Source organism: Xiphias gladius, chromosome 22 (assembly GCF_016859285.1).
Source record: "Xiphias gladius isolate SHS-SW01 ecotype Sanya breed wild chromosome 22, ASM1685928v1, whole genome shotgun sequence".
NCBI classification, from domain to species: Eukaryota; Metazoa; Chordata; class Actinopteri; order Istiophoriformes; family Xiphiidae; genus Xiphias; species Xiphias gladius.
In genome coordinates this window covers 27,262,229-27,284,545 of record NC_053421.1, presented here as the reverse complement: position 1 = coordinate 27,284,545, position 22,317 = coordinate 27,262,229, and the positions used below count along the sequence as shown (strand labels likewise).

Genomic DNA, 22,317 nt, shown 5'->3' with positions numbered 1-22,317 from the left:
TCTACCACACACTATTCCTCATACCTTTTGGGAGTCAATGGCCATGTTTAGAACGGGACCCTCATTGTGAAACAGGGAGTACTGAGATATGATGAAGACCCCCTCACTGGTGTGAAGAACTTTGAGAACTTTGCCTTGTTCTGTAGAAATGAAGAAGGAGAAGACACTGTAAATGGAGTGGAGGGATAGATCACAGGTCTGCAGTCTTCTACACCCCGTGTGAGAGTGCACACGTATACAAAAAAAACCAAACACACATTCTTGGTGTCATATGTCAAAATGTATGGCTTCTGGTTTTGCTGTGTTGCAGCCCTTGTTGTGGAGTCCAAAGTGTTTTATACATTCATGGTTTTGACTCGGGACGGCTTCCACTTTTAATGCAGGAAAGATGGCCAAAGGCAAAACGGCAGACTAGAGTTTTGGAGATTTGCTCTGTAAAGAGAAATACTATAACTGTATTTGTTTAACCTCAGTGTATGGATCCAAAACCACAGTACTGGCTATTACAACAGAGTAAACTTGTTACTCCAGCTGCTAAGGCTGGGGTGAAGTAGATATGTTGAGTTCTGCAGAACTCTTTCAATATATCCAGCAGCAGAAATCAAGTAACTTTTGGATTCTGGCTCAATTTTGGACCGGTTGCAGAACTTCACTGCCAAGTTTTGTTCCTGACAGAAATGATGGAGCATTCAATATACTAGAGCTTCTATTCTGGCCTCTGGCTGAGATCTTTTCCATTATAACAGCAGATGAGTTCTCTCTTACATACCAAGCTAATGGAAACAAGTTAAATCACTTGTAAACACTGGCCATAACCCTGTAGTATGAAATCTGGATTACTAACTGTGCAATACAAGCCATTAACATCAGGGCCCTCAAAGGTTCCTTTGCATGTCAACTGGTTTGCGCTACTTTACTTGTGCTTCCATGTTGCTACTTTCTAAATGAATTTGTGCTTAATCAAATGACCACCCAGCAAACCAGCAGACAGGTGATATTCCAGCACATAAAAAACTGAATAGCAACAGGAGACACTTAGTTGTAAATCTGGGACTTGTTTCTTTCTGTTTTCTTCTGTTTCTACATTACTTCTAAATAATTGGTCATTGTGTTAAAAAGTCGCTGTGGGAGCAATTTTCCTACATCAATTGTATTCCGAAATTGTTTTTCTGGCTGAAATAAAAGGGGAATCCTTTACAGGTGTGTGTTCAGGAAGGGCGGTAAGGTCTTCGCTCCTGATAGACTGAAGGTAGACAGGGTGGAAGAAACCCATTAGCCATGACAGTTTTTCAAGACCCAAAATGTTGATGCTTGGGAGCAAAGCCCAGCTGCCATCTTGAGCTGTCTGACGATGTGAATGGTCTCGAGTTGCGAACATGGGAATCTCTCCCATCCTTACCATGCCTCCTACGTGACGTGAACATAGCATAAGCCCTGTCTAACCCCGCCATAATTAAAACACTTAAACAAGAGGTTCTCATAGGTTCAGCAACATTGAGGTTCTAGTTTTAAGTAAATTTTTAAAACTGAATTTATGGTGAGAAAAATACTTCTGGAAGCGAATCTCTGACAGCTCTATTAGTAGGACCAGTTATAGTTACCGAACTGGTGGGCCCTCATAGCCTAGTTAGCCGCATTGGAATGTGCCTGACCAGCGGCTGTAGGGAAACAGTCCAGTTAGCGACAATCAAAGTTCAAAAACTTCTGTTTCTGCTCCTAATACAGACGCTAAGTGAAGGGAAAAAAATGAAAGTTCTTAATTTCATCAAGTGTTTCATTACTACTAGCTGAAACACTAGCGTAGCTTCTGTTAGCTATATGTTGGCTAATTATTCTGCTTTTGGGACTTGTTTGTTTGTGTTTTCAACATGGAAAAATAATTTTCAGTGCTGCACGAATGAACATAAGACGGGGTCGCAGCACCACGTCTGCGTGAATATTTGCTCTAACTTTGTTTCAGTCCAAACGAAGTCTGCCTCATGAATTGGGTTTCACGTTTTCCAAAGAAACAGCTCCAGCAGGCCCGCAGGTTCGCTTGGATTTGCTAACGCCTGTGGTCAGCTTTGCACCGGTGGTCAGTAGTGCTGTCTGGAAAGCAGCTTGATTTTGAATGGAGGGAGGAGTCATTATTGTAGCTGTGAGCAATCACTCTGCTTTGTGCAATAGGCTATTACACTACCAGCCAGCTGAGTGTAGCATCACTCTCATTGACTATTTACAGTCTTTTACTCTGCACAGTTTATTAATTAATTACTACTACCTTTTTTGCTGCTGAATGTGCGTTAATTTCATTGGACTGAAAGTCAATGAAAATGTCCTTCTACCATTACTATTTGCACTCCCTTACAATGATCTGCATCCAGACAATAACTCCTTCCTTCCCAAATAATGACTTGAGAGATTTAACGGTTCCCTGCAGAAAGATGTTCTAACTTGTTTTGACTTTTGTCACATCTAAGATTATTTTTCCTCCTCCACAGTGAAAATGTGATATCTTTTTATCTCACATCTTCATTTCCTGAATGCTCCCTCCAAAAGGAACTTTATCGTTTGTAATTAGGCTGGCAGGTTCTTGCTGTCACTTAGTCTTCTTTTGTCTTGAAACTGCCTTGTCTCTTTTTCATAAACTTCACATCTTTTTTCTCTGTAGCCAAAGATAACAGTCCCCATTTTGTTCGGTTTACCCGCATATGATTCTTTAATCTTGTCTACAGCTATTTTCAGCTCTTTTATCAAAACAGTTCATCAGCACAAAGATAGCAGCAAGACATTCTGAGCGGAAAAAGGGTTACAGTGCTGAACTCCTGTGGTATCTGCTGAACACACATATTCTTTTGCAGTAAACACCTTTTTTACTACGCTTTACACCCAAACAGTTACACTTACTCATTGTCTAAAAGCTTTGACTGTTGGACAGAGGGCCAACAGCCAATATACACATTTTTCCAGCTGGGCTTAATATTTTAACTTTCTTTCTTTACTAACAAGCTATGTTTCCCTTTTCTCTAAAATGCAACCTCTACACATTAACACTGAGTTACAGTCATTCACTTCCCCAATTCATATTTTTCCCAGTCGGGTGCCACATTGGCCTACGACTCTAACCCTTAAACTACCGCTACCTCCAGTGCCACAATCTGTGAAAAGAAAATAGCTACTAATCTCAAACATAAAGTCAATTTGAAACTAGTGTATTGCTCTGACATTTCTTCCATCCCCGAGGGAAGCTTTCTGCTGTATCGCCTCCATGACTGAAATAGTCCAAGCAGCTTTATTTCTTCTGGTGGTCAGCTGTCAGTTACTGAAGGATAAGAAATCTTTCCCTACTGCCCGTTCTCTTGTTCCGTCTCCGACAGTTCCCAGCATCAGAGATTAACTTCCCCAGTTTCTCCTCTGGCTCTCAAAGGTCTACAATCTTTCATACCTCCTTTGGTTCTTTTTTTCTAAGTGACTGTTTAGGCCCCTGACACATGTTCACAGTCAGATGTCTTTGGGCTGTTGAACTTCAGCAGCTAACCTTACATTTCACAATGTGGCCAGCGCTGTTGATCTAGCTGACACTTTTTAGCTGACATTTGGCCAACGGGGCATGTTTAAAAGGTACTGTCGGGCAGTTCACCGTAGCACAAGCCAAACACTACAGGCTGAGAAGTCAAACAAATGGGACATATTCTTAAATTATATTCCAAACGTATAACAACAACGATGGCTTGTTGTCTTGTTTGTCATCCATTAAGTTTTTCTAAAGGAATACAGACAACTGACTAGTTACTTCTGCTCAAGCACATTGAGAACATCTTTGCGGTGTGTTCAAGATCATTTTTTAACAGATGATGTAAGGCAACATAAGCTGACAAAAGTGAAGAGTGACTGCATAATGAATGTTAGTCTTTAATTTCTTTTCAGCCACACTAGCAGCTGGATTGAATGGCCATCTTGGTCTGACGGTCATCTAGTGCCACCAGCAGGTCTAAGTCTTTACTAATCCCCTGAAATATCTCAACATTTACTAGCTGGATTGGCACTACATTTAGTACACATATTCATGATACCCAGAACACGTATCTTTCCTGATTTTGGTGATCCCGTTTTTTCCTCCAGCACCACAAAAATGCAGCCAGCAGTTCACATTTGCCTTTTTTAAATTACATTTCTTGACAACTATTGGATGGATTGCTCTGGAATTTGGTTCAGATATTCATGCTGCCTCAGTATGGATTGCTGTAACTTGGTGATCCTATGAAATTTCCTCAGAGCCATCATCAGGTCAAAACTTTAATTTGTCCAGTACCTTGATTTACGATCAAATACCTGGAAGACTAATGGCCTTCCCATAAGCTGGAGCTACACTTTGTATCTTGGCTAATTAGCAAATGTTTGCATTTGAATCAACAAATCTCAGATCGACATGGTACACACATGGTGCATAAACATGGTAAACGTTTACCCGCTACACGTCTGCATGTTGCTTTGGTCGCATTGTAGCATGCTAACGTTAGCATAGAGCTCAAAACAACACTGTGCCTCAGTACATTCTCACAGAGGTGCTAGATTCACAGGACTCTTGCGCAGTATTATTTCTAGATAATACCATAATCTCTGGCAGGAATCATTTCTTCTTCTTGGAAAAATCTGGGCTTGGTCTAAACTGCCTTTGATACCAGCCGTGACGTATTGTTTTCACTGTGTGAGTCTGTGTATGTGTGTGTGTGTGTGTGTGTGTGTGTGTGTGTGTGTGTGGGTGTTTATCATCATGGCAAAATGTTGTCCTGGAGACACTTAGATAAGTGGGAACTACCACAAAGGTGGTTTTGAGTACTTTGGCAGGTGTTTATCTGTCAATCTGCAAGACCTTCAGAGTTTTAAAATCCCATTTCATAGTATTACAAACTGCGGCGTGGGGTTTTGAAGTCCGATTAGCCTTGACACTCTTTAATATCTTAATCAAACCAGCCTTCCCGGATCGTATTTCATCATTTCAGCCAGTACCAGAAACAGTCCCTTTCTTAATGCAGAGCTTTAAATGTCTGTAAAAATGCCAGCCAGTCAGTTATATAATCAAGGAACGACAACTTTTTTATTTAACAAATGAGCTAAATGTGTTTTTTGAGGAAACACTGACTCTATGAAACACTCTGGCAGAACCACTGCACTACCTTGAGTCACTGAACATGACTGAACATCCCTGTCTGCCACCTCTTCAAGATGACAGATATTGAAGTAACTGGTTATTATTATATCCATTAATTCTGCTAAATTATTCACTGGCTGGTGATCAAAAGACAGAGAAATTTACTTTGTCAAATTCAGCAGTATTCTGTCTGCAGTGGACGTCCCACCAAGATTAGTTAGACAGGTTTAACACCATTAAGTACACGGTAAGCTATGTAGCTAATTAGGACTCTGTAAACTGCATGACACTGCCCTGCCAGTTTGTTCAAGGTCAACGATGTAAAGTGAGATCCTTAAGCCTCCAAATGCACCACTTTGTCAGACAACTGGGACCAGAATGAAAAAGATGTGTGCCTCTGTGGGTGGGGAAATTAGATGAGAGGAAATTAGATGAGTAATATTCTCTACTTTCATAACAGCCACCATCAAGGTGCCACGGCACTTGGCACCCACAGTCCAGTCACTCTACTTGAGCTTATAAGTGATGAGGGGCCAAAGACTTTTTGCTTTGATCAGCCGAATCTGTTGCAGGGAAACAAAGCTACTCATGATGGTGGGAGGTGCTTTTTATCTGTAAATTACAGCCTGAGTCTTTAAACCAAGACTTAAAAACAATGGCTGCGTTCATGTCTATAGTTCAGTTCATTCTGTCCTAAAAACTACTAAAAACTCTTTTAGTGACTTAGTATGAACACTAGGGAGTTACCCTTTCATCAGCGTTTAATTAAAACCAACTGATAATTTGGTTATTATAAGTAAACATATATGATATGTAATCAATCATATCATGTAATAACTCAAAAACACGTCAAATTTGGCCAATAGAATCATTTTATTTAATTACCCTGTGTTGAAATATTGACTCTTAAATCTGAGTTTTTGGTATTTAATTGATTTTACAAAAGGAATTTACAAATGGAAGAAGTTCCAAAAAAACTGAAATTAAAACATTTTTAATTTAAAACATTTTGAAACATTATACTCAAGCTACTTTTAATTGTTTTCATTATGTGGAACTAATTTTTATTGTCTAAATAACTTGTTGTTGGACATTTCTGTTTGTCTATGCTTATACTGTGTGTGTTTGTGCGTTTACTGTTGTGCGCATGTCTCTTCAAATAGAGATCTTGATCTCAATTAGACCACATTGTTTACATGGGGCTAAAGGGATTAAAGGGCAACTCCACTAATTTTACACCTCAAATACCATTTACAGGTCTTGGAGTACTACTGCATTTGTAAAAAAAAAAAAAAAAAAACACAAAAAAACACACAAAAAACAAACAAACAAACAAAGACGGCTGCGTAAAACCTTTTGTGGCTCCAAAGGCATCTATGCGAAATATGAAAAATTTCCTCAAGTGATGTCACTTTGACAATGACATAAATCTGGGGGTGTTAAGTTAGGAAGAAGTGATCTTACCAGACCTCTGTACCCCACTCCTCATCTGTGCTTGAGGCTAGCAGCTTAAGGCTATACTACACGCTACCAGCATAACACACCCGAATCTCCAACCAATCTGTCCGAGGTCAAGTTGCACTGTGGGTAATTTGGTCACTAGGTTTTGACAAGAAAGAACACTAAAAAAAAAAGAGACTATCTCTGGTTTTTAAACTGTCCGGTGATGAGTCCGGAGTGCAATGCTAAACTGGTGGTTTACTTTTAACTATGTGTCTGACCTATTATATTCCATCTCATAATTTATTTGTCTCTTGCTTTAACATTTACCGCCTTTTTAACTTAAAGACGTTTAAGCAGTAGGCCACCCGAAATTTAAATGAGGTCCAACCTTTAGAGGAGCAACAGGATCTCCGAGTGGACAGCTGTTGAGCTCCGATCCAATACGCTGTTCCCACCAACACGTAACAGCTTGGCAAATACAATCAGATGAAGGAGGCATGACGGGGGGGACGTGGCTGCTACGATCAGCAGACAAATCAAGCCAAGAAAAGTACAATATATTTAGCTTTTGAATTCACGTCTTGTGGCTGGTCTGCTCAAATGTTGAATCACTACCTTCTCATGAAGACTAAATGAACTAGAGCAAACAGGACAAATGCACCAGAGTTCATTCAAAGTGCACTTAATGGATAAGGCACGAATGCAAGCCTTAACTAATCTTCAAGTGAGTGAGCCCCATCGAGGGTGTGCTCATCCCCTTCATAGTTATTTATTATTTGAGCACTCATAGTGATATATACTCTCCAGGGCTACCACACTAATATCGGCCAGTTGCCTTTTCTTGCACAAAGATTAACCGTGCGGTTTGTGTCTCCGAGCTCGTCTTTGTGGAGGATATTTATTAGAGTTTCCACCGCCAGGGAAGAGAAATGTCCCACGGCTACCCAAAATGCATCTGCTTCGATTTCACCATCCCTGGTCTGGAGGTGGACCCTCTTGCCACTTCTACCCCTCTGATTGGGTTAGACTGCTCTAATGCAACTATACATCAAGATGAGCGGTCTGTCTGCTTCACTCACTAAAGATTGGATTATTTCAAGAGGGGGGCTTCTCTCCATCATTTCCAGAGATACGTGAGCATGTTTGAAATTCGCTATGCAGATTGATGAGCTTGACTTGTTACAAGCCTGTGAATATTCATAGCTGGGGTCCTGAAGCGAAGGTGATGCAATATTGAACAGGAGGAAAAAGGAGTGCGATCAAACCAGAAATGAAAAGAGATCAGAGGAGTGCAAGACTTGTACAGTGTGTTTCTTTTCACAAATTACGAGAGCGGAAATGTTAAGGAGTGACAGCCAACACGTGGTTTTGCCTGTCTTTTGACATTCGGTCAGTGTGGAACAGGCAGATCTCCAGTGCTACCTGTTCCTCCGACCTCAGATAGCTGCGACTTGAACTGCTCCAGTTTCTTTTTAGGCCACCACAGAGACCCGTGGCTGTTCATAGCTCTCCAGCCTTTTTCTCCCGTTACTGACACGGTTAGTAAAGCCCACGGTGCGCGGCCATCACCCCGTCTTTCTTAACACGACATTGTTTTTCATGTGCTAAAAATGGCACCGACCCAGAAAATCCCGATGACTGACAAGCACATAAACACGGCGGCGGCGGCGAGGAGTTGTGCTTGGAAAGATGACACTTTTGGTGAACTTCAGAGTGCTGAGACACTCATACACACATGAGCATGTGACTTATGATGGTTGCCATGGTAATTTCCCTGAGGCACAAAGCAATTTTTGGAGTAACTGCTATGGGCAACAGCAGCGCCTCAGCATCTCTGTCTTGGTCAAATAGAATCAGTCTTGTGAAGGCCAGGAATCATTGGGCAAGGATTTGAGCAGAATGGATTTGTGACCACTTTCTACTATTCAGTGCTTAAATCAAGAATTTAAGTGTATCTTTCAGCCGTTCAGATTTTTTTTTCACGATAACAATGAAACAGTTGACTGTGTGTATACTGTGAAAGCGGCTGCTCAAACACACAGAGAGAACATTGCCCTTTCTGTTCCACAGAGCTTTTTAGCCTCTCTTGAGATCGTAGGTTTGGTTTTACACCACATGCCTGGTTCATTCTCACCCCTTTCATCAACCCCGTTTCCAGCAGCTGCAGGCAGCTGTTTTCAGCGGAGAAAGCTTTGATAAAACAGCTGTATGCTATCTGCTAAGCAGCAAACAGCAGAAAGACAAAGTTTGCCACTAGCTGTGGATGAAAACGAAACATCCAGGGGCTAGAGAGCCAGATTTTTTTTTTTGACCCAGACCTTGGGGACTATTGTTCTAGGGCCAGTTTGTTTTGGTGGAAACCAAACCAGAATGAAAAGAAGACAAGAAACAAACACAATTCAAGTGGGAAGATTATGTTGCTCAGTGTCTCCTGGATATGTAAATAGGCAACTGCTTGTTTAAACTTAAGGTGGGGCAACTTTTTTGATTGATATTTGTCGTTGATATTTGTCTGTCCACTTTATTTTAGAGCTTATCTGCCCTTTTGTGGCCAAAAGAAATGATTACTGCAGCTTTAACATGGACCCTTCCGACAACTGACCCTGAGTAACAAGCCCCAACCCACAACTTGGTGTAGGATAAAGTCAGTGTTGGGGTTAAGGTAAAGACTGGAGGAAGTGAAGGCAGATTTAAGGCTGTGCATCGAGGCGTCATAGTGTAGATATTGAGTCTACGCTGTAGGCTACCACATGTAGGGCCTACAGAGGCCACTCAGGTGCCCCATGAGGACCAGAAGAGCTGCGGTTGGTCAGCTGCTTGTGTTTCCTCTCACAGGTTTCTGATACCAGTCGAGATAGTTGAGAGTCAAGAAAGCACAAGGCAAGTTCCTTCTCTTTTTGGGAACACACATCTAGCAATGCTATCTCCACTGTCGACCTTCTGCTCGCCGCAATCCTCGCTCCTATCAACAGGGCGACTGCACGGAATAGTCTCATATTCAGTACTGAAACAAGATGGCCAAAAAAGGAAATCTGCTCATTTGATTTACAGCAAAAAATAGACTTACATCCGAGCATAAAACATGCACACACACCTGTTCCGAGGTACAGGACGCTGTAGTGCTCGTCATTGACAGCCAGGACGATGTCCGCCACAGTGTGTGTGATCTGATCATCTGTGGGGAGGTCAAGTGGAGCCACACCGACAGGCCGGATCACATCCTCGATTTCCGGGTGGTATCTGATCACCCCCAGGTTTTTGATGTCATTGTGACCTCCTGCTGTCGAGTTTTTGCGGACACACTGAGAGGAGAAGTGAAGTAATCGATTCAGAGCAGGCTGGGGACTTGAATAAACAAAACGCCTTTGGACAAAGAGCTGAAAATTGCTTCTCTTTTATTAACTGATGCCTTTGAAAAAATAGCACTTCAATCCTTTCACTTCTGAAATAAAGGGTGACTCACGCAATTGCAGTTTTTTTTTTCTCAGTGCCGTTTTTGTCAGATGGGTGTGACAAAAAAAAAAGAAAAAAAATAATCTTGTTGGTTTTTCTTACCATTCCAGGCCGATTGCCAATGAATGGACTGCTGTAGCCCTTCAGTTTAGACGTGGAGAAGGCCTGGTCAATATCTTCGATGGAGTAGGCACAGATCACTGTTCTGCCCCTGAACAGAGGCAGAAAGAGGAGTAATTACATCCGCAATACAGGGAAAGTGGTTTTGAGGGAAATACAGCTAGAAAGTCTCGGCTGACTCAGAGCCCTAAAACAATACATATCTCTAACTCCTAGCATGTTCTAGTTCCTCTCCTTTTTGGTTGACTGTGGTGTTCAAACAGAAAGCGAAGCGAATGTTGGAGATGGCTCGATTCAACCTGAGCAAAACATCTGCAGGTATCCCAGGGCTTTGTGAATCTGATAATTTTGTGCAGATACAAGAGAAAAAGGAGAGAGACAGGAGCGAAATAACACAAAGAACTGAAGTTCAGTCAGAGGATGAGCTGAAACACATAAGCAGTCAGAGCAGCTGTTGCTAGCCGGTCAGCGCATTGGCTCTTTGGGATACATCGACACTAACAGTCAAGCAGTCAAAGTCGTGGGAATGAAGCAAGGCCAAAATTCCCTTTGCTTTCTGGCTGCACACACTATTGGAATGAAGCAACGCAATGTTGCGTAGGTCTTACATTTTTGAGTAGTTAATCCACAGAGGTTTCCCTTGTCTCCTCTGAAAATGATCAATTATCTTTACGTCAATTAAAAATGATCATAATTCCCAAGAAAAAAAAAGCAGAGAGAGAAAAATACTCAACGTTGCACAGTACAAATTGTGCAGTTTTCTCTGCTTTCCTGTTAATCTTTGAGACCCCTTGCGGAGGGAGAGTAATACATTTACAGGACAAGCTGTAATCAGTCTGGAGGTAAACTATTAGAAACAAATTCAGTCATTTTGGCAATGTCCTCCTGCAGAAAATGGCGCCACAATCTGTAATTAGTATTATTGTTATTTATTATTTATTATTGTTATTTGTATGGGAGCTGATACCTTGCAAACTTTGCAAACAATTATTTGACAGGTTCGTGTTCCAACAGAAAACTGATGTTACAGTTAAATGAAATATAAACTAACACTGACACTTTCTCTTAAAATCTGATGTAGGGAGAAACTTCTGTGTGGGGGTGTGTGTATTGCGTGGCTTTTGTGTGTCAGTAGGTGCCGCTGTGTGGGTGGATGAGTGCCAGTGACTGCTTTTTTCTTCAGCTTTTAGCTGATTTCACCGTGGAGTTAGACGGATGTTCCAGCTCACCATGCGTTGGAAAACAGGCCGTACATGACCCCGGCCCTCTTGTCCTGCGCCGTCAGCACCACAGCCTGCTTCATGTTGTTGTACTGCTGCTGAGTGTTGCCGGCGCCGCACATCACCCGGGCCTTCATGAAGGTGGTCCATGAGTCTGCCAGCAGGGCTTTAATGCCCCCTTCATCCACCTGGAAATAACATACAAGCACTATGACAACAAAATCCTACTCGGCAGCCCGGTTGCAAATTTTGAATTTTACTCTCTGTCCCCTGAAAACACACTGACCCCATATCCCAGAATAATGGGACTCCCTTTCCCTCCCTTATAGGAATACCCTGACAGTTTGGGGAAAAAAAGAGTTCTGTCTCTGAGGTTTCATTACAGAAATTTTCCCAAGATGTCTGTAGCCTAGCTTAGCGAAAGAATGTAGGCAGTGGACACAGCTAGTCTAGCTTTGTTATAGGTGCTCTCCAGCAATGCCGAAGCACTGTGCAGTTAGCAAAGTAGGACACAAGACATAGTGGTTTAACGAGCAGTTAGCATACACATTAATGTAGCTATATAATGAACAGCAACTGCTGTGTTTAATGTAACTTAATTAGAACAAAACCTGGTAGCAGATAGAGGTTGCTAGCCTAGCTCTACTTGGTCTCTTCCGAGGTACTCCAAGGCTGTCTTATTTACACATTATCTTATGTATATTACGTGTGTGGAAATAAGGATTTAAAATTGTGGATTAAAAAGTAGTTAGCAGTCGCTTCGTAGCTTTACTGACTAACAACAATTAGGTCCGGAGAGACTGGTTTAGGACCTGTTGAAACCTCTTCGAAGTCCTCGCCTAAAGTGTCAACTTTGCACATTTTCCTAACTCTGACCAAAACCCTGGTTATTCTTGGATGTACTGACGACTAACTTACTACAACTGCACACAACCAGCTGTGTTTCTTCACTTTCTGACAGAGGCTAACAGTTTCTCTCAGGCCAACAATCTCTATGTTAAACACGCCTTGGACCTATCTCTCTACTTAAAGAAATGGTTTTGGGGAAATATTTTCTAAATATTCACAGACTTATATGAGAAGATTGATACATCTTTCGTGTCTATATGGTAGCTAAAACCAGCAGCTGGTTGTCACTTCTAAAGCTAACTAATGAACACATCAATGCACAGAGATGAACAGATTGGTCTTCCCATTTAACTCCTGGCAAGAGAGCAGAGAAGTGTATGTTGGGCAGTGTATAACACAATGTCCTTAAATTAGTTCATTAAGAAACTCCAAAAAATACCTAATCTTCACACTAAACATTGAAACCTTGCCTTTCTGCTATATACCATTTCTCTTTTGATTTTGGTGTCTGTATCTGTGATTAATTTTCAAGATTAATTCAGGAGCTGAATCATCCGTCACAGAGCAGCTGGCGTTTAGCCTTTGACAGCTGATTAGGAAACACCTGCTTTGACGTCACTGATTGGAGAGTGTTAAGAAACCCAACATGCTTACAAGTTTTCTACCCAGTGTAGACAGCCATTCCAAATCATTCAGAAATCTAAATCCTTCATCATTAGTGGGGATTTACTGTACAGTATATAAAACAGGAAACATGTTGAGAAAATGTAAAGTAGAAAATAAACTAACTTTAACTATAACACTTTTTTGGATTTTGCTCCATCACTCAGAACATTTGGGATTTGTTCAAACTTTGAAGCATTCGATCCTTTAGTTCATTTCATAAGCAATTCCTTTTGAAACATCGCACTCGTACAAAATCTCCAGGCCTCTAAAAATGATTCGGATGGAACCGTCTCAAAAAGCACCCTGTGATCTCACTGCTCATTACTCAGATATATGCAATGTGAGGAGAGGTTGCAAGAGTAGAAAAAGGTTCGGAACTACCACTTTAAACGCATGCGAGGACCTGGATTTAGCACATTTCCACAAACACAGGCATATGAGTGTGATTTTTTTTTTTTTTACTGTGCAGATTCGACCAATGCGAGCCCTGTACGGTTCCTCGTCCACCCTGGCTGTCTTGTTGAGCTCACTGAAGAAGAAGTAGATCTCCTCCTTGAACTTCTGCAAAGACGGGATTATGGCTGCACCAGCAAACTGCGGATCTGTGTGATGAGATTTGAACATGTCCGTTGCGATATTATCACTTTGTTTCCAATTTACCTTTAAGACATCTCTTAGGTTAAGCAGTATCATCTTTTAGTGTACTCTTATGATTACAGTCCATCACCTTATTTAAATTAATACTGCTAATATTACCTGTATATAAAAAGAATATTGTGAGAATCAACAAAGGAGGAGATGGCTGATGACATATGTTTCTGATTTGTATTTTACTGATGTAAATAATATGACCCAAACCATAAAAACGGTGGCAGTGAATGTACCAAAATGTTATTTTTCCCCTTGGGAACGATAGTAGATGGTTTACAGAGGGTACCACCCACCATCTCCATGTTCATTAGTCTAAACCTATATGGTTTCTGCATCTCTGCCTCCTCCTACTCACTCAGCAGCCAAATGTTCTCCGTCTTCAGGAGCTTCTGGGGGCCAAATGTACGGCGTATTGAGCCGGCGTGACCTCCCACCGACGACATAGCGGAATACAGACTCCCGTCTGAGACAGCGAGGAAAAAAGATGGAGAGGAGAAGAGATAGGTGAACAGGGGGCAAAATAAGAGAAGGCAGACAGGGAATGTGATGGATGGATACAAGGTTCAGAGGGAGAGGAAGAGACTGAGAGAGAGAGAGAGAGAGAGAGAGAGAGAGAACACCAAACAGAGAGGGAGAGCAAAGACAGAAAAAAGGAGGCCCTGGAGGCCAAAGATAGAACAGAAAAACAAGGGAGGAAAAGGAGTGCAACAGAGAAGAAGACAACAAGGCAGAATAGCCGACTGCACCAATGAGCAGCCACCAATAACTATATTCTTATAACTCCACTTAGAGCTCTTTCTGCGTAGCAATGCAGCAGGGAAGCATTTGAAATCCTGGCAGTAACATTTTAATTAGGAGTGATCGTTATTACAGTTCTGCTCAACTAAAACAAAAAGGTTGGCTCGTTGCCTCAGAGATCTATCCCCTTCTGAAAGAGCATCCTGCAGCACAAACTGACCTCCCGCTAATTTCTGGGTGTCTCTACAAACAATCCATCTGCGTTGGACGGTTTAACAAACAGTTTGTCTGTCCCTCATCATGCACCATGACTACTGAAAGGTCAGTTTAATTTGAAACATCTCTATAAATGTGACTCTGCACTGCTGGATAATCACACAATTAGGAGCTCGGTTCCCCGTGGAGAGGAGCAAGGCACCAAAGCCCCGTGTTGTGACCTTGTGAAATTGATGAATTACACCCTCCAACATTTGCCTTTTATTCAGACCAGTGGAGCTTGATTTGCAAAACATAAAGCTTTATTAGTGGGTCTTTATTTTGACAAATATACAGGGGTAAATATTTGCCAGCGTAGAAGGCACGGACTACCACTTCTATTTTGTGATACAACCTCTCTTGCTTTCACTGAGCCGCAAAACATGGCTGCTTTAAATAATACCAATCCTGATACTGGGAGGAAAACAATAAATATGTATGCACAAACAATGATTTGTATGGCATACCAGACAGTCAGTGGTCTGTGGATGTTGAAATGTGGCCAGATATTGAGTTTTCCTGAGTTTTTATATACTATATGTATGTACCTTGGCACCGGGGGAGTAATGGAAGTAAACAAAACCTGCGGGCCATATACATGCAGCAGATGCATGATCCTATTTTAAAGAATTTGTCAGCCTGAACACAACCACTGAGGGTTCTAGGGACAGGTACGAAAAAAAAAATGTTTTGACTTGTGTTACGTTTCACTCCACAAAGAGTTTGCCTGGTTACTGGTGCTGCACAGCCCCACCGTCCTTCCTTTTCTCTTTAGCATCCTTTAGCATCTGTAAAAAAAAAACTTGAAAAAAGTGCCTGAATTCCTTCTGTTTGTGCAGTCAGTTGTATAACAGCTCCATTTTAGCAATGTTTTTTTTTTTTTTTTCCCATGTGAATGCGCAATGGCAGATGGCTGACTCTTGCGTGTTTGGCGCTCGGGGTGGTGTGATCCCCCGGTGATCTTACACTTGAGAAATTACTCGTATGATCTGCTAAGGCACGGGAATAACATCATTGCAACTAGCTGAGCGTATTCAGCGTTTTATGGGCCCTGTGTTGTTACGCCTTCTCGCGTTTCTTCTTTTTTCCACCCTGTTAAGGTTTTCTGGGGCGGTTGGGGGGTATCAGTGATAACAAGAGGGGGAAGCTTTTCCTTTTCCCAAATCAAAGGTCTAAGGACAGAGGGTGCCATCCACTCTACACATTGTAAAGTCCTTAGAATTTACAGTAACGCTTTAAACTTGGTTGTCAAGAAGAGGAGCATTGCTCTAACACTGATAGATAAGGACTTGCTCACTCAGTAGCCTTCGCCTAAGAGGGGCCCCTTTCATTGTAAAATTGATTCAAAAGCTACTCAACTCTCACAGATAAAATTTGGTTTGTAACTCAGAAAATATGGTCCTCAGTTCACTTCTTTGAAGGATTGTGTGATGTCCAAATTTAAAGCACTAATACGAGTTTTGCCCACAAACTCAACATTCACTCAAAAACAAGAAAAAGAAACCTAGTTGAAAAAGGGTTACGTTTCAGGTCTTGTTCAAGGTAGAGTGGGTACACTGTCTTATAGCTACAAGCACTACGTGATTTATTAAAATCTGCTAACACATCTATCTTGTGGAGGACTGGCTCTTTAAAGCACTGAGAGGTACTTTAGATAAAAGCATCTACTCATTTGCATGTTATGACCAGAGGGTGATAATAAGAGACAGATCGCTCCTGGGAGCCCAGGACTCACAAGCCCCGACACAAATGGGCAAAGTTAATACGAGGAGTTGAAGGTGGCTTTGTTCCAAAACAAGATATTTGTAATAAAGGTGAGCATTTTGAAATGGTGAGACTTACTCTTATAATCTTCAGACTTCAATCAGTCAAAACTACTTCAGTCTTTGATTCTGTTGCCTCATTGTCACAGCTTTATGGAATGATTACACTGTGCTTCACGGTTGGCCAGTGCGCTTCTATTTGGGCATTGTCATACCAGCATTTTATGATTGCAAGATGTTGTACCAAGTTCCATTCATTCTCCCTCTAAAACAAAAAAACAAAAAAAACAAAAAAACAAAAACAAAAACCTGTTTCGTGTCTAATTCCATTATAGATACTCGAACATAAAATGAAGTTATAAGTTATCTGTAAATGTTATGTAGTAAGAGTGATCTGAGCTGTTTGTTTGTCATTGTTACCAAAACGATTTACATGTCTGTTTCTAAAATGACAGTTATGGTTAAGGTTTCGTTAGGTTTGGGCGCAAAAAGGTCCAGGTCAGGGTTAGTTTGTGTTAATATAACTACATTTACTTTAGACAACCTTCGGGCCTTTTATCATCAGGTTTACTGACAACAGCAAAAGTCTTTCTCGTCAAGAAGGTTTCAGAACAGTGCCTTCCTTTGCTGATATCAAATCATGAAGAATGTGTGATTCCATTGTTGGAAGACTCTGTTTCTTTTTCCTCCCAGGAAAATGCTCCGGATAGTACTCCCGCAAGCAGACGTGGGATTTTCCTCTTGCGTTTTTTTTTTTTTTTTTACCTGCGGGCAAGCTTATGGACCTCTGCGAAGGGTAGGGCGGTGAGATGTCAGAGGCCGACGCTATCTGCCCGCTGCCCTGGACATCAGTCAACACAGTGTCATTTACCTGCAGAGGGAGGAGACATTTGAGCCTGGAGGGAGTCTAGCATTTTTAACCCAGTTTATTACAGGCCTATGTCTTTATACATTATTCATCTTAGAGTTTTCTATTACAAGACCATATTCATTGTTGAGTGAAAAACATCCTCCACGGCAATAAATATCTCCCTGCCTTCATCCAGCCATTAGAAGAAATAATTTTGCAAAAAAGTAAATAATAATTGCAATCGATTCTGAGATTGTTCAGGCTCGAGGTGAAGCAAACAATAAAAGTGGGATGTCTGCAGTGCTGCAGAGACCTATGTAGCATCATTCCTTAGAATTTTTCTCAAGAAAGTCTTACCAGCATCCAACACCTGGGGCTTCCAGCATTTGTCCCGCATACAATGAATGTGTCGTTTACTTTCTGAATGACTGTGATGAAATTATCACACTCCAGCTGTGGGAAAAAGAGGTATGAGTGAGACAAAAAGAGAGGGACAAAGGCGGATAATGAGGCAGGGCCGGGGCGGTTGAGGCAGAGTAATACAGGGATTAAAGACGCAGAGAGACACAGGGGCAAAAGAGGAAAAATTGGAGGGTACATGGAGAAGTGATCAGAGAGAAAGGGGCGGCACAAAGGGAGAGACAAGACAAGAGAACGACCAAGGGACTGAGAAAAACAAACAGAGGAAGAGAGAAAGTTGGAACAGAGGGACAGAGAAACAAAGCAAGAGTACAACACAAAACAGATTACCAGTGAAAAAGTGGATTGCTCAGAGAGAGAGATTTAAGAGAAATTAGAGGCCATCCATGCCCCGAACATTGTTGGCAGACAGCACACAGGAGGCTTAGCCCTGCAGTTCAGCACTGCAATACTCCATATGCATCACTTATTCATTAAGTACAGAAAATAGTCTGCTTTCCCAAAGACATGGCTGAATGGATCATGAAAATGAATACTGAGTACAGCCTCGAGGGGTAAATTCTGGTTTTAGGTTGTAGCAGCGCTTGTGTTGAAAGGGCATCTTCAACAAACACGGGCTAAGTGCCTTTTAGGAAACCATCAAATCACAAATCTTGATGGAAGCGAAGACTGAAGATAGAAGAAGTACGTCACTAAATCCGAGAAGCAGGGCCAGAGCTTGTGTAAGTGTGTGAAGGTGGATGTGTAGGTGGATGGGTAGGCGGGTGGGCAGGCTGAGTATTTATTTTTTATTTTGTGTATGCAAGTCTGTATGTTCTTACTTTGTACACCTCTGTTCTTTTGAGAAACAGTTTGATTTTTGGCATTTTGCAAAGGCTGTCCACACTTCTCCGGGAGCTTTGTAGAGCAGGGTTAGGGTTAAGGATTGGTTTGAGGCTTAACGCGTGTTATCTGACAGAATAACAGATGAGTTTGCGTCGTTGCGGACATGTCTTGCTGGGGCCAGTAGGTCATGTCAGCCGCAGCCCGGTCTCTTTCAGTGGTTTCATTTCTGACTGGGGAGGAGCGGGTCTCAGTTTTTTTTTCTTTTTTTTCTCCTGATGCATCATGTTGTGTTGTTTTGCTGCACTGCCATTCAAGAAGCTCTAGGCGCAGCTAAAGGACAATGCTCATTAGATTACCAACCCAGTATCCGTTGGAGTTACATCCATAATTAATGATTCCAAACCTCACGATTTATTTCCATTGGTTCTTTGCCAATGTGGTGTCCCCTAAATACAGAAGATCTGACTTCCATGCAGGAGACCGGCCTTTCTGTCCCACTCACAGACCTGCAGTGACCTTCTCCTTTTTATTGACCGTAAACACAATCTTTCCCTTACTTTCGCCATTGTTTTAGGTGCCTGACCCCAACCATAGCCCAACCATGACCGTACCGTAGTTGCCAAGTACAGATATTGTAGGAAGTGAGATTTTTATATAATATTTTTAATGCGTTAGCATGGACGTTAATATCCTGTGATTGGCGGTAATCTGGGGCTTTTCAGAATGCTTCTGCCAACAGGGTTCAGAATACACGTGTGAACATCTTCTGTTTTAAAATCGAGCTCCATTTGATTTAATTTTTCACTTCAATAAAAAAGGGAGACATGTGTGGGAAAAACATTTGGTCAAAATCAAAGCAGGACAGTTAATTAACTCTTAATTCCCCAGTTTGTAATGCATTCCCCAAGTCCAAAAATAACTGGAGTTCTTTTTGTAGACCTGACAAGGCTCCTCTAGAGCTACAGAGGAAATTATACAACTGTTTTCATAGGTTGAGTGGTACTCATGACTACAGCTGTTCTGTAAAATCTGTGGAGTGGCCTTTTTAGCAAACGTCTCCGTAGTTAATCGCAATCTGAAGTCCCCCTGGTGAGAGCTGAGGGTCATTTTGGATGATGACTTGTAGGTTTAAAGTAAGATTTAGGTACCATTTTTCTCCGGGGTGTACTCGCCTGTTGGGCTCGGCTTTTCGAAACCTTTTTGTGGTCTAGACAAGCTGAAGATGCATAAACAGTCAGTCACACCTTGGAGACTGGGGCCGTGGAGATTGTTGGAAATACAGTCTGTTATCAAATTAGATCTGCAACCTACTGTTAACCTCCTGCCTCACTCCAGTGGAAATGTTTTCCACAAACCCGGTGGCTGCCTGTCACTGGGGGACGCTGCCTCCTGTGCTTCATTTCCCTTCCAAACTGCATTTGTTTTATTGGGGAGGAGTTTACTACATCACTCAGAACGTTTTTATTTTCCACCATCTGCCACTGCAGGACTCTCTGGAATCTTCAGCTTTGTTTGTCGGGGGAAGACACTGCCCCCTTTGTTTTGTCACTTAAAACAAGCCGGCCCCTTAAGCCAATTCTGTAGACTTTGGAGAATTTGCAGTTCAGAAAAAGAATTCAGAGAGCGAAGTGAAATCGTGCACCAACGTTTTAAACATAAGGCTTATGCAGAAGAAGTCTTAATTCAGCGAGTTATATTTCAAGTTAAGTGTTACATTTGGCCAAATAGATAAATGAAAATTAATTCCCAGATTTTGCTGTTCAGCAAAGTTTGACCCTGAGTATAAATGGAAAATTAGTTTCAGCCATCTAGTTAATTTCCTGTAATTATACAATTGCATCAAAGTTAATATGGAAATTATTCACTGATGTTAAAAAGGTAAAAAAAAATAGTTTTGGTATTTAAAGTACAGCTTTTAAATAAATAGACGTCGGATTCTCTTGCCAGGCCTGACCTTTTTTCATCATTCGGGTTTCTTTATTTTCTGTGACAAGCAGTGCATTAAGCAGCACCTTACCTTCTTAAGATTATTCCTCATCCTCGAAGCATTTAAACACGCGGTTGAAGCTTTCCCACAGCATTAGAATCATTTTAGGCTGAATATTGTAATAAAATCCCACCATCCTCTCAGTCTCTCTATGGAATCTCGTGGAATTATTCACTGAAATGATCTGCTCAGTCATTAACAGCTCAGTCATCTGTACATTAATTGGCTTGTTTGTTTCGAGGTGAAGTTGTCTCCTGTGTAATTTTATCTCATCTGCATAAATCAACATTTTTATGTCTTTATTATCTATTATATTTTTTTTACTGTGTTCATCTGAATGTGTTAATCTCTGAAATCCCAACAAAAAAGGGACCTAGTGTAAACAGCTGCATTGAAACTGAATTTTGTGGCACTAACCTCAGTGTAGTGAAACTGCAGGTGATGATGATGATGGTGATGGTGATGAAGATGACGATGATGGTAATGAGAAGCGGGATGCTATCGATGATGATACACAAATGGAGGAGGGAAATGCTTTGCACTGCTGATGGAGGTGCTGACAGTGTGGGTGCGTTTCTACCTCGAGTGGCGCAGCCTTTGCCTTGCAGGTATCAATCGCAGTCTGATCAGATGCCGCTGGGATCTGTGGGAGGAAGGACTGTTAGGTTTGTGCCAAGTTCTTTCACACTGCTCTATGTCGACATGAAAACAGTGACCCTGCTACTGATTCTAAAACAAAGTCCTCACAGAAAACATCCACCTTGTTAGCTGACACTGTTCTGTGATTTTCACTGAATTCAAATGGTTATTTTGGCAATAAACGGGTAGGTTATGTTTTGTTGTACCCTTTATTTCCCTCAACCTGCCTCCTGTACTTCACATTTCCCAGGATTTCTTTCAACCAACCTCAAAACAATGGCCATGAACTTGTTGCCGTCAGTAGGTTGAGAGAGCAATAGAAAGTGAAATAGGAAGAGGTATGGATTGGAATGGATTTATCCTTTCAAGTAAACTGCTGAGCATTGTGCCCTTCACTCAAACAAGTCTTGTTTTCCCTATTGCAAAGTAGATAATTGAGGTTACTGACCCTTTAACAATAAATTCCTCTACAAATGTTGAATCTCATTTTCATTCTCACGCTCATTCTGTGTGGCTGACACCAAGACTTGATGTTTACTGATGCTGTTTTTTATAATTGAAAATATTTGTTTTTTTTGACTGTTACTCTTGTCCAAACTACAATGCACCGGAAATAACTCAACCTGTCAAAAAAAACACACCATCAAACATCAAAATAGTCCCTCAACACCAATCACACCGGCAATTGCCGTTTCTCTACCTGTCGTTATGACTCCCCCGAGGAAAAGCCCACACTAAGCCTGCAGTCATTCCGAAAAGTAGGGCATATAGTCATATTTCGAAGACACATCTTGAATCTTGAGTCTGCGTTGACGTTATTAGGTCAATGAATTATGTTTTCTCTCTGCACAGAGAGAGAAATAAGTGTAGCTACGTTAATGTATGTGTGACCCAGCTTCTTTGGCCTTCACCGGACCTCAGCTGCCGAACTGGGTCAGCGGCAGGCCAGCTGCCTCATCTCTCTCTGCCCTCGCTGGCTCGCTGTGTGGCCCTCACAGCAGGAGGGGAAACAGCATTTTTTTTTTTTTCCCACACCATCTGGCAAACAGCAACGGGGCGAAGATGTATTTTTGAAAGTAATTCATTTAGTAATTCATTCTTTGATTTAAAACACAGCAAATTACTTCTCGTTTTGTAGCAGACCCACACGGGTTGTTCAGCTTGAAGTAGGATTATAAAATTTTTGTGTTTCAAAGTCATCAAGTTGAGATAAAAAACAGACCGATTTGAACAATGTGCCACAAAAAAAGTTCATCAGCCACATTTACTACGTTTTTTTACAGAATTAGTGTGAAATGCTTTGGGAA

General features: G+C 41.5%; 1 protein-coding gene across 1 annotated transcript in view; it reads right to left on the bottom strand.

Moving 5' to 3' along the window:
• si:ch211-113g11.6 (uncharacterized protein LOC559008 homolog) overlaps positions 1-22,317 on the bottom strand; it is a 34,321-nt gene that overhangs the window by 3,774 nt on the left and 8,230 nt on the right. Inside the window, exons 3-11 of the mRNA XM_040117765.1 lie at positions 20,952-21,014; positions 17,497-17,592; positions 17,055-17,160; positions 13,889-13,996; positions 13,345-13,484; positions 11,377-11,555; positions 10,130-10,238; positions 9,669-9,876; positions 25-140 (exon numbers count right to left, since the gene is read on the bottom strand). Coding sequence (XP_039973699.1) covers positions 25-140; positions 9,669-9,876; positions 10,130-10,238; positions 11,377-11,555; positions 13,345-13,484; positions 13,889-13,996; positions 17,055-17,160; positions 17,497-17,592; positions 20,952-21,014 — 1,125 coding nt within the window. The remainder of the gene's footprint in view (positions 1-24; positions 141-9,668; positions 9,877-10,129; positions 10,239-11,376; positions 11,556-13,344; positions 13,485-13,888; positions 13,997-17,054; positions 17,161-17,496; positions 17,593-20,951; positions 21,015-22,317) is intronic.